The following is a 13,262-nucleotide window of genomic DNA, read 5'->3' as shown; positions in this document are numbered from 1 at the left end:
TTGTCCTTGGATGAACCAGACGAATATTCTGAACCATGGTGGAAGTAATGTGATTCAACACATTTGATGCCCGCCCACGATCAGTGACATAATCCGGATATAAAGACATGAAATGTAGAGGCAATAGTACGATGGAAATAGATATGTTTATCGTTGTGTCCTCTGATATGTTGTTTCGACGTTCAAAACGGAAACCTCTCTGACACAGACCATCCCTATACAGAGCATCAAGCAGGGCAATAGAATTTAACCGTAGTTTAGTTTCCATCCTTCTGTTTTGTGGGCTAATGGTTTATTCGCAACAATATGTTGTTATGTTTGCTTTTCTCTTTGAAACAACTTCAAGGTCATCAGTGTATAGGAGTAAGAAGTGTTGGCTATCAATGCAGAGGAATTTCCAGATGCAACGCCCTCTTGTTAACCAATAGCTTAAAGAATTTAATCAAAAAGGACGAAAACTAAGACCTGAAACAGTCGCCCCAGATATTCCCCTCCTAAAGAAATGTGTTCCGGGATCAGTGAAAAATTAGTAATGACTCAGTGACCTCAAAACCCAGTTGTATGGTATGAAATGAAAAGTTATTCTAAAGTCTTTCCACCTCTTGTAGTGGTTACCGTGGTACGTTTTTATCTCCTTCCGGCAATTTTGTGACTCACAATATACACCCATGCCAGTTTTACCGATCAAAACGTTTTCCGGTAAGAATGACAGACAGCATAAGACAATGGGAAAGAATCTTAAACAGTTCCTCCTGTGACACTGGAAGGTGGGGAACCTGATGTAAATTGAAATATTATTGCAGTGTCGAGTTCTTAACGCTTGGGTTTCAATTAGCTGGGGGTTAAATTGTTTAATGATATGGTTGTGCCTTTGGTAGTTAAGCAGAAAAAAGCATTGAATTATCTGAAATGTCCAGATTCCTGACCCAAACAATACATCGAAAATAATTTCGAAAACTGTCGCCGTAACTGCTTAGTTTACATTTCTACTGACCTGTATCCATGCTGTTTAATTACGAGCATGGTGTCTGCATTTGGGATACTGTTTGTCAGAAACTTATTGCCATAAATGGTTCTTTTCCTTTTCTTGTGTGTTGTACACACGAGTACCCATGATATCTATTATTCAACGCTGTCCGGAGTTGGTCCAAATATAGATCAGGATTCTCAGAAACACCTAAACGTTTCATGAAGTATAAGTATTGTTGCTCATAGCAAACGTACAGACTTTCTCCCCTCTGTGTTATATACCACTCTTATTTATATTATAACATTTACTCCCATATTATTCGTTGCTATATGAGCAAACATAACTCAAATGTGCTCTGTGGCGGGGGATAGCGTTAACACTGCTTCCCATGCAAAGAAACCAGTTGAACTCTGGTTGCGTATAGTTTTACGAATCTTAAGCCTTTTCCGTTTTCAGTTGAGTGATTTGAACGCTCATAAAGTAATGACTGACTTTGCTTTTTCATGTGTTTCAATTTTGATAAACTGTTTCAATGTCAATTTGGACATTTTCTTTTTTTCATTTATCACGGAGACTAAACGTTTTATCTCGGCGATGCGTTTCTAATCGGTCTCCTAAGATTAGGAGGATTACATTTGCGTAAACATTGAAATATGTAGGAGAATTTCTCCAATTACTTGGTCAAACATACTGCAAACTTTATGTAGGTGAATTGCTCGTTGATCATGCATATAACTGCAAAGGTATGTGCAAATATCTCGCGCATTTTAGTGCGGACGTTGGTGACCAGCTGCGTTTTTGTGTTAAGTATTTTGTTAAGAATTCGCCAGTTTCCACTGATTTTCATCATTTACTGAACTCATGACAATAATCTTTTCGACACTACGAATTTGTTTTACAATACACCAGGTCACGTTTAAACAGTAGCTTTAAAAATGTGTTTTTACAAAATCTAGTTTAGCACTGTTGACTGAAGTAGGAGTTAACATTTACCTGTAGTATCTATAGAGAGTGAACAATATATCACTGTCGTTAGTATACCACCATGAGGACCTGCCTGGTGAAGTGATATGATGCTGCATTGATTCCACATTATTGTTAACTTTCAGATAACACACTGGCAGCATCCGAATTTCCATGCTTACTTCCCCGCCGGAAACTCCTATCCGTCTATACTTGGGGACATGCTGTCTGCAGCTATCGGCTGCATTGGATTTTCATGGGTAAGGTCGTTCATGGTTGAATCACAGGTGTATGAGGTGACCGTCTCAATCATGTAATGGTAAACACAGGTCACAGGTGTATGAGGTCTCAATCATGTAATGGTAAACGCAGGTCACAGGTGTATGAGGTCTCAATCATGTAATGGTAAACACAGGTCTCAGGATGCTACATTAACGTGTCTTAAAATCAGCGCACAGAATCTTAATGCGGAATGAACTCTGAACAGTGATGTGACCATAACTGTCCAAATTCTAAATTACACAGTTTGATGGCATATTTTAAGAAAAAAACAAAACAAAATGTTCAGGTTGGTGGTTACCAACGTATTATAATACTACCGTATTATTCTTTTATCATTTGTTCCTTGTAAATACTTCTCCAGCTCAATATTTCACCACGTAACGACTTGTTCTCATATTGTGCCATCCACAATCTTGTTACAAGGTCTACATATCTGAAGAAGACAACCACTCACATACTAGACATATTATTCGATAAATATTGGATTACAATTGTTTGCAGTGCTGTTTTGGACTGCGTGGAATCCTATATTCGAACCCACGCTCTTAAGTAGATAATCGCCATTGTCGGCGAACTAGCCTCAGGAAACAGTTATTCTTGTGCATATATAATGATTGAAAAAGAAATACATGTGGATAATGATGGCGTTTTAGCAATATTCCAGCAGTATAGCAACAGGGGACAGTTGAAATGTGCTACACGTTTGGATGTTCATCAAGCATCACATTGAAAATATGCAAGATGAGCTTCGCAAAAGTAATAGCGAAATTACTGTGAAGACCTCATAGTTGGAGGCGTGTTTTTTGTTGTCACCTCGACTCACAGCATCAGGTCACATTGCTGTTTTCTATTACTAGACAACACATGGCGCCAGTAATAGAGTGGCGCAAAAGTAATAGCGAAATTACTGTGAAGACCTCATAGTTGGAGGCGTTTTTTTTGTTGTCACCTCGACTCACAGCATCTGGTCACATTGCTGTTTTCTATTACTAGACAACACATGGCGCCAGTTACCTTTATCTTTGTAAATGTACGATGAAAGTTCTATGCCGTGTAGGAATTGTGGCACTAGACATGTTTATATAGACAATAGAGCCTAGATAATGAATAACCTATTTGCGTTTCAGGCTGCAAGTCCTGCCTGCACTGAACTTGAAATTATAACTCTAGACTGGGTCGGTAAGTCAATACTTAACACAGATACGTACGATTTGTGTTTCTCAAAAAAGTCTGAACGACTGAAACACAAACCTTGCTGGAATGTTAAACAAGTATGACTGCACATAACTGATCGTTAAGGACTCATGAAGATGCGGGGTAGAGTAGGTCTTTAACAACCCATGCTTGTCACAAAGGCAACGAACGGGATCTGGTGGTCATGCTGGCTGCCTTGGTTGACACGTGTCATCTGTTCTCAATAGCGCAGACCGATGCGAAGTTTGTTGATCACTGGATTGTCTGGTCCAGACTTGATTATTTACAGACCGCCGCCACATAGCTTGATGGTTGCTGAGTGCGGCGTAAAACTAAACTCACTCACTCGACGACCTTTAAGGAGGTCGTTCAGCGATTTATTACCACTCTGTATTGCGATCCCTTTCAGTGTCTCAATTCTCACAAAGTATACTACGTAGTGACTACGTAGTGCAGAACCAGTGACGTGTGTAATGAGTGAGTGAGTCAGTTAGTGAGTGAGTTTAGTGTTACGCCGCACTCAGCAATATTCCAGCTATATGGCGGCGGTCTGTAAATAACTGAATCTGGACAAGACAATCCGGTGATCAACAACATGAGCATCGATCTGTGCAATTGGTAACCGATGAGATGTGTCAACCAAGTCAGTGAGCCTGACCAATCGATCCCGGTACTCGCCTCTTACGACAAGCATGGTCGCCTTTTTATGGCAAGCATGGGTTGCTGAAGGCCTATTTCACCCCGGGACCTTCACGGGTACGTGTGTAATGGGACAACGGGCTCACATAGTGATAATCTGTATCAGAAACACCAACATTGCCTGCACACGATCACTATCATATGGACGCAGCAGTACCTGATGTTACTCCACTTCGACATGAATTGAATGAAATTTTAGATAAAAACAATCACACGTACATATTAAGCATTCATGACATGTGCTGGTGTCGACACGAAATTCTACGTTGACGAATTGATATTAATTATCTGGTCCTGCACCCGTGAAAATCAGGGACAGAATCTGTCTTTAGCAACCTAATCGTGTATGGAGTGTCTGACGTGATCGGGTAGTCACTGTCGCCGACTTGGTTTTACACACGTCATCGTATCCCAACTGCGTATATCAATAATCATGCGGTTGATAACTGGATTGTCTGGTCCAGACACGATTATTTAGAGTATGATTATTGCGAAAAAAAACAAAAACCTCCTACTACGTGTGTCATCCGTGGCCGCAGACATAATATCAGATATATACTTGAGAAGAAATCGTTACGTTCTCAGGTAGGCTTGTTTTAAGCAAACTCCTCGTTCTTCAACTGTAATATTTCAAGGCGAAAGTGTGCTTTGTTTGCACTCTACATCGTAGTAGAGGGAGCCCTATTTCGTTTCCAAGGTGCACACATTGATATTTTCTAAGCTTAATTTCGATTAATCTTAGACAGAAAACAAACGACGGTGTCACGTCGTTACGGTTAATAAATTGCCATGACAAAAGTTATAAGTTATTCCCTTTCCCGAGTGCGTGATAACGTTCACCCGAGAGGTGGTTTGGTTTGATTTTCGAGTTTGAGGACGTATTGAAGTTAATAAAATGGGTGTTATGTCGTGGAAATCAGACTGGATGTGTGGGGACATGTATAATTGAGAGGTACGTGCACAGAGTTTTGAAAATGTCACCGAATTCTTAGCGTGCATTTCAGCTTGAAATCGGAACGAGTCGATGTCTGCACGACAATCCTATATGACAGCTGCTGCTCCTTTACTCTATTAATATATATGACGTGAGTGTATATCTATGGTCTATGTTTAACCTACAGTGCGATATCGGGTTCCTGTGGCTTGGCTGTATGATCGTTCACTTAGAATATTCACGAACAGGAAGTAACCAGTAGACTGGAGCGCTATCAAAAGGCCTGCCGCTAAAATGCTACTGTCATTAACCATATATGATGCAAGAAGATAACTATCACTTAATCAATGATAATACACTCTCGTTACAATGACCTAAATTAAGAATCCTTGTACACGGCTAACTGACGCACTGTTCTTTTGACGTGTCTGCCGCACCTACGTTAAGGCGAACGGTACCAGAAAAACAACTAATTCTAAACAATTTGGTGACGCTTTAAGTTCGGATTAACTATCTTCTCTAAGTTATTTTAGTTACATCTGTGATTAACGTAATCGATATGGGGCAATATGAACGTCACGTTGATCAGCACGTCCAGACGAAGCTGACAAGTCAAGCGATATTAAACGACTGCATTGTGGAAATGTAAACATTGCAAACGTTACCTGTATGGTGTAAATTGTGAGCCGAACTATGAGACTTTTTATCCCTTTGAAAAAAAATAAATGTATCGTCTCCACCAGTGATGTTAGCTGAGTGCCCTAACTGAAAACCAAGAAACGGAATGCAAAGGTGTAGGTTACTTTGGGAGGCTGTACGAGGGTGATGGCAACTGACGTCATCGTGACGTCGGTTACATGGTGACCTAATGCAAAAGTGTTCCATTACGAGGGGGCAGATTAGAATGGCACAGTGACGCTAACACATTGCGACCTAATCCAAAGCGCCTGATAAAGTACTGTCGACGCCTTTGATCTTCCACCGACGCATTTCAGATCTTTATAAATTATAGCATTTGTCCGAATATGTAAGCAAGTATACCAAGTCTAAACCTCTTATCATTTCAGGAAAGATGATAGGCCTTCCCAGTATATTTCTGCATGAAAGTGGCATTGGTGGCGGTGTAATTCAGGTATGTGATATATATATGGACTAAAAGTTGGATCAAGGGCGTGGGACAAACATGTATACACCAGGAGCGTAAAAGATTAGCCAATCTCATATCGGATACACAGATAATGATTTGAACCAAGTCCAACCAGAACGAAATTTGAAAGAAAATATATGCACATATATTCATCAGTTGGATGGATTGGATAGGACCATACACATGACTATACATACTGTTTGTCGCGATGATTGTGTGTTTTGGGGTGGTACATACCCGTTATAAGGATAATATACCCCGATATTTTCGCCCTCGTAGGTAATGATATAATGTAAGTCCCATAGATCAATATTTCTCATAATCTTTGCACGCACATTCAGTCTTTTTGTGACTGAATATTGTTTTTACGTGGCCTTGGTGAACATTGTATGACAAGTACATGTATTTGAATATCTATTTAAAAACTGGAAACTGCACGTCAAAGGTAAATTCAAAAATATAATAATTGTATTTCAGGGTTCCGCAAGTGAATGCATACTGGTAGCACTACTAGCTGCACGACACACAGCTATGAGACAACTGAAAAACCGATTCCCCTTCATCGAAGATGGATTATTACTCTCTAAACTTGTGGCATATTCATCGAAACTTGTAAGTTGAAATTGGAATTGTTTTTCTCAGATTCCGTGGTCTAACAAACACCATTATCGTACAAGAGGTGCAACGAATATGGTCCCCGATACCAACATTTTTCTTGAGGAGGGGCATTTTATTGATGAGACTAAGGCGTGTAACTGTGTAACTGTGCTCGACGCAAATGACCCCTTACTGACTTTTACTGTGTGAATGTGTTGAACGCATGTGAAATTTAAGTCTGACCCCCGTCTATGTTATTGTGAAGATATTGTAGGACTTCAACATAATGACTGAGTTTCCTTTTTCTCCAGTTTCATTTTTGATAAACAGTTTCAAATGGGACAAGTTCTTTTCTTCTTTTATGGCGGAAATTAAACGTTCTATGCATTTCTAATGGATTTTCGTGTATCATTGTTGTTTTTTTGTTATTGTGTTGTTTGCAATTTGACTTCATGTTATCTGGTACGAAGAAAGATGAATGCATCCTGTCGTGCAGTGTATTCCTCGTGTTTTGTCTGTGTAATCCAGGCACATTCGTGTGTGGAGAAGGCAGGGATGATAGGTTTTGTGAAGATGCGACAGCTTGATGTTGATGAAAAGTACTCCCTCCGTGGTCAAGTTCTGGACAATGCTATAGAGGTGAGTTAAAGCATAGAGTTCACCAGTTCATGATGGTGGCTCCAGGATACAATCTTCCTCCGGTAATTGATAGTGCTAAAAGCGCGATACCACATGAACGGACAAAAGACACGACAAATCTTTACAAAGAGGTCTTCGATTGTGTATGTTTCTGTAGATAGGGGCGAATGCTAATCATTCCAGGTCCTCTTTAGCTGAGATATTGGATGTCCGATACAAGAAAAAGCCAGCCTATTTCTGATGAGTGTTTCAGGAAACAAACAGGCAGTATGATGTAAAGGTCAAATATGACTAGATTATGATGTGGACGTGCAACATCCATATTTTAAGGCAGAGACTAAGCAGGTAACAGAAGTACCATTTGTAGCGTTTTGTTTAATTATTAACGAAGAGTTGTCATTAGGTACTCGTTTGAATACGTGTTATTGAAAATGTGATACATTGCGAGGTTAAAATGATGTTTACAAGAAAAGAAAATTAATCATATGTTTTTCTCCAACAGGAAGATAGACGGTTGGGTCTCATTCCTTTCTTCGTAAGTCAAACTTACTTCACACTCTTCAACACAATGTTAAAGATTTTGTGCTTCAATTAAATGGGTTCATTGAAATTAATAAGGCTTATCACCTTTTGAATTTGTAAATATAGTATATAAATGGTTGAAATGAAAGCGACTACTGAAACCTCATACTGTTTCTATACACAGAAAATGACATTTTTCATCGGGTTTCTAGAAGTTTCTACGTGTAAAAATCTACGCCCAAAAGAAGATCATTGAAATATACAAGAAATTGTTATTCAGTACACTGTATGCTTCATTAGTTATAACCCCTGTACACAGACGGCGACCGTGTGCCAATTCTGTACCTTCTAATAATATGTAGGATGCTTTTGGACACTCAAAGAACACTTGAAGAAAGGAGAATGATTGAGAAGGTCGCACAGAGGTCACACAGAAGGCACATGCATCGTTTTGGACCGCACAGAATGCCATGGTAGCGGTGGCAATATTGAAAATATTCAAAACAAACGCAGATCCGTTGCCGAGGAGTTACGTTTCACAAAGGACGATCGAAAAGGCTGATGGGAGTCAGAAGCACAGAACAACGGTCAACGAAAGGACGCCATGTTATTAAGAGATCCGTCAACTGGGTCGATGCCTCTGGCCTGTTTGTCCCATCCTTGTGCGCTTTTTGAGCAACCACAATTAAGGATATTTTTACGTTAATTAATAGTTATCATTTTATAATTGTTTTAAAAAAGAAACACAAGTATTAGATAAATTGTGTTGCATTTAGTTGAGTGGTATTTTGATAAATGGTAGTTTCAACTGTGATTATGTTTGGCTGTATCCTCAAAGGGAGTAAATGTATCGTGAAATTAATGTCCTCCAGAGAGGGTATGTAAGTGCCTAAAGTTTCATAGTACATTTAAACTTGCAAAACTATTCGAAAGGTAGTAGTCCTACAAACGCCAGCTGCTGTAGGGTTGGTGTAAATCCAGCTAGTTTCCATGCAGGTAGCAAAGGCGCCATTGTCCCTGGTATGGTGATCTACCTTCAGCTGCAAGCGACCTGTGGCCCATGTTGTGTTGTCAATTAACAGTTTTCTACTTTATATGCTTTCTATCTAGTTTTACTTAAACTGTGACTCATTAGTGTACACTCCTTTGACGACAGGAGTTTGTAACAGTTGAATATATTTCTTACTTTTTGTAATGCTGTATAACGTTCTCTCGTCACGATATGGCCAGAAAATTGCCGATGTGACGATAAAACTTTAACTTATTCACTCTTTGAGCAACCAATAGCGTGCGTTGAGCAATGTCTGTTCCTTCATTTGGCGACAACGCCATCCCTTGAGCGACCATGGCAATGGCTCTGCACTCCCCAGCGTCCACTAAGCCTCATTTCTGCCACCGTTGGGTTACCGCAGACTACCTATAAGTAGGTCTGGTACTTCTGATTTTCATCGAGTTTGCGAACAGCCGTCTCACAATGCCATCAAAGACGTGCTGAACTAGATGAAGGGCCATCAACAAGGAACCTTAGAGTCACAGCGGGCTTCAGATCAGGCTCTGGAATTGTTCAGTAATCTGTGTTCCATTTGACAATTCCTGGGCCAACACTTTCAAGGAATTTGTGATAAAGACCTGACTCAAATCTGGGGTAGATTTGGAATGACCCTTCATCCTCAAGACTCAATTATTGCATTAGTTCGTTGTAGTGCCCGAGTTCCAACCGTCTGTGTTGCATCAACCAGCGGTCGACTCACCAGGTGACTATCTCCTGCGTCCATTCAAGCGTCTTTATAGGATTCCAATGGCTATTTTGTTTAAAACACATCGCTTGTCCACCTTGTAAGAATCTGTATACATAAGCAGTTCATTGCTTAAATGTGTTGCAATGAGATGGTTCCAGTTTGCCTGACATAACCACGTCTTTATACTCAATGTATACACGATGATGAACAGACGCCATATATCGCCGAAGGATAGGCAAAGACAGCAAAAAGAATGCTCAAAGATCAACGTGAAGACTGAAGTATCTGTGAATGGTCCTCGTTATTTGCCGTTGGTTGTGCATGGTTGTGCATGGGAGGCAAGCGTCGCTAAAACGGGGCACAGGAAGCTCGAAGATCCCCACGAAAATGCCCAAAAGGTGCATTTGGTCATACAACAAAGACATAAAGATCGATGGAGCAGTTGCACAGAAACACGTTTTGATTGAAGTTCTGGTTATTTTTAGAACGCTCAAAGAGGGTTGTGTCGCAGCTCAGTGTAAGGTGGACTTAAGACACATGCCAGCATTCCTGTTTTGGAAGTTTGAATCCTCTTATGATTAAATTGAATTTAGTACTAATTAGACTACAGACTTGCAACCAAAGACAAAGAAAGGTTTGGAGGCGTGTGCATGTATTTAAATGTCTATATATGTCTTACTTCAGGTTTGTGGCACTCTTGGTACGACAGCATGCTGCTCTTTCGATAACATTCAAGAAATAGGTGAAGTCTGCGCCAAAGAAAATGTTTGGCTCCACGTGGATGCAGCATACGCTGGCAACGCCATGATTTGTCCAGAGTTTCAACATCTACTGAAAGGGATTGAGGTGTGTCGCATTCATAAACGATGCTGTGAATATACGCAGTCACCTGCTGCAATGGATAAATTGAACGCTTGAGGGCATAGTTGCATAGTTGTTTCATCTTCATCGCAATTTATTCAAAGTAATTAATGACTGAGACCATATCTAATAGAATCGCCAACAGCTGAAGGGATAGTGTAAATCCAGCTGGGGTCCATGCAGGTAGTAGAAGCACTGTAAGTGCCCATGGCCCTTAGCATGGTGATCCACCTTCAGTTGCTGGTGATCAATAACCAATTTGTACGTGGTATTGTCTAATATAGTTCTGCTTCGAAAGGTACATTCTAGCTAGTTTTAACTGTTCTTGTAATACTTTAGTTATTTTTACAGTCCGTCGATGACTGGTTCTTTAATTACTTGAATTTATTGACTGTGTATCTACAACATTTCCCGTCACTATGCGACTGGAATATTGCCGAGGTGACGTTACATTTTAACTCAATCACTCACTCCGATATAATCATCACGTGAAGGACTTCAAGCAAACGTCTACCGTATAATGGGGACAATGTTTGAAGCCAATTTCTGGTGTCTCCCGTCGTGAAATTGCTGAAGTATTGCTAAAAGAGGCTTAAAGCCCACTTTTTAAATAGTGAAAAAATGAAAGTTCACATATGGTCCTTCATGTTAAAACATACCTATATAAAACAAAGCCATTGCACGCTCTTGTTCAGTACTTGAAAGCTGTGTCATAAACATTTTAATGACCAGCAAGTTCTGCACACATCCTGGTGGTTCGGTTCATGGAGTTGCCACGCGACCCCGCACACGGTGCAGCCTGAAAAAGAATGGACGGATGTGTCAGGCTAGCTCTGGTCCTAATGGTAATCGCTCATATTAGCTACCCATTATAATTATTTTAAATAATCCATTTTTCCAGATGCGCAGTCTTTTTTGTTCAGTATAAGATCGTATAGGTACGTACTGATGTGCAATGTTCTTTCGTGACAACAGTAGTAAGGAATATACCTCTAGGAACACACATTTCAGAAAGTGATAGAATGTAACATATGTAATATCGGGGGATTACGCTTCGTCAAGAACAGATTCTAGTTCTGGAGGCGCCACATCTCCAGCAAACAATATCAGCAATCCCACCCACTCAATCATCTAGTCCTACAGCTTGTACATTGCTGAGCATCAGGAACACAGAATACATTTTTAGAATATAATCTACTGAGAAAGTGTTCTATCAATGATGGCATACGTTACATCGAATCACTTTAACTGCATGGAAGGGTGTAGGTCATTTAAGATGTCAAACCTCTATCCAAATAATTCTAAACAATTTGTTTATATGCGTTGAGTGCATTACGTCAATGAACATCGAAAACATGTGTTGAATTTGTCTAATCAGTAAAAATCAGTCCTTGATTAAAAGGGTGTTATATTTTCGTATTGAAAACAACCTCTGTTGAATTCAGTTGTTTCGCACACTAATCGTTCCATGTCGGAAATACAAACGCACAATCAATACATTCTCTCTCTCTTTGCGCTAAGATAGTCGTACGCAAACGTTAATACATGGCACTTACAATTATCACAGCTCTAAAAGAGCTTTGTAAATCTAGGCCCAGCCTTAGTACAATGAACAGCTGCCTGCATTGATCTATACCGCTCCAGCAGGCTTACCTAATGGGGTTTTGTGACATCAGTCAAGCACATGTCGATTTCTAGTAGTACCTCAGTGAACCGGAGAGAATATCCATTCAGCCCTAAAAATTAGATTGTATACCAAAACAATGGGTGTTTCGTGAATAGCGTTAAAAAGAATCAAAGCAAACAAAAATGACGTTTTTCATTCACATCCCTTACATAGCACTACAGACTGTAGCGTGAAATAAATGACTTTAATATCCAGTTAATGCACCAAATTCGCACTCCAATAGATTCAGTAGTCAAACAACGGAGATGGGGATAGCAAAGAATGTTGTCCCAATTTATGGTGGAATGCTACAGAGTGCAAGAAATTAGGACATATATGTTAGAGAGAAAACGACTGTTTTGAAATTTCATGGGCTTAGAATTTGAAGCTCTCTTAGCGCTAAGATAATCTTAAGTGCCATACTTAAACATTACGCCACGATTGTCTTAGTGCTAAGAGTGGTTCGAAAATCTAGGTCATGGTCAATAACGGCAAGACCCAAACAAAGGTTACCTGTGACTTCAATTCAAGGACAATTGATTTGTGTGATTAAAACAATCACTGAGGAAACTAAAGAAGAACACACAGATAAAATACATGATGTTAATACATTAGGTACTGATGACGTCACTCATTGAATATTAACGACTGTCTATGTTTGGAAAGCTTGGTGATGAAAATGAGAGGTACATCATATTTTTGTTACAAGAAAGAAAGTATGGTACGATTACTGAAATAAACGATTGGGAAGCCTCATTACATACTGACCTACAAGTTGATGAAACACTGTTAATGGAGCATGCCAAACTTTAAAAGATATGGTTATAAAAAAACTAAAACATTCAGATTAGGTATAGATTTACATTGTACGACGATCGGAAAATTACGTAATTGTCATTTTGAAACTATGATTTTTAATCATAGTCTACTTTTTTAAAATATTGAAATTAATACAACGGAAGAAGGAATATTGACTTCCCAAAAATAATTCTATGAAACGTATATATAAAAATGGAATGGATGAAGAAAGTTTAAATCTTTCAAAGAAA

General features: G+C 39.5%; 1 protein-coding gene across 1 annotated transcript in view; it reads left to right on the top strand.

The window, feature by feature from the left end:
• Positions 1-13,262, top strand: part of LOC137268833 (aromatic-L-amino-acid decarboxylase-like) — a 34,253-nt gene that overhangs the window by 4,590 nt on the left and 16,401 nt on the right. The window contains exons 2-8 of the mRNA XM_067803401.1: positions 2,080-2,193; positions 3,343-3,394; positions 6,110-6,174; positions 6,667-6,801; positions 7,315-7,425; positions 7,928-7,960; positions 10,371-10,532. Coding sequence (XP_067659502.1) covers positions 2,080-2,193; positions 3,343-3,394; positions 6,110-6,174; positions 6,667-6,801; positions 7,315-7,425; positions 7,928-7,960; positions 10,371-10,532 — 672 coding nt within the window. The remainder of the gene's footprint in view (positions 1-2,079; positions 2,194-3,342; positions 3,395-6,109; positions 6,175-6,666; positions 6,802-7,314; positions 7,426-7,927; positions 7,961-10,370; positions 10,533-13,262) is intronic.

This window comes from Haliotis asinina, chromosome 16, assembly GCF_037392515.1.
Source record: "Haliotis asinina isolate JCU_RB_2024 chromosome 16, JCU_Hal_asi_v2, whole genome shotgun sequence".
NCBI classification, from domain to species: domain Eukaryota; kingdom Metazoa; phylum Mollusca; class Gastropoda; order Lepetellida; family Haliotidae; genus Haliotis; species Haliotis asinina.
This window is presented reverse-complemented; position numbering and strand designations above follow the sequence as displayed.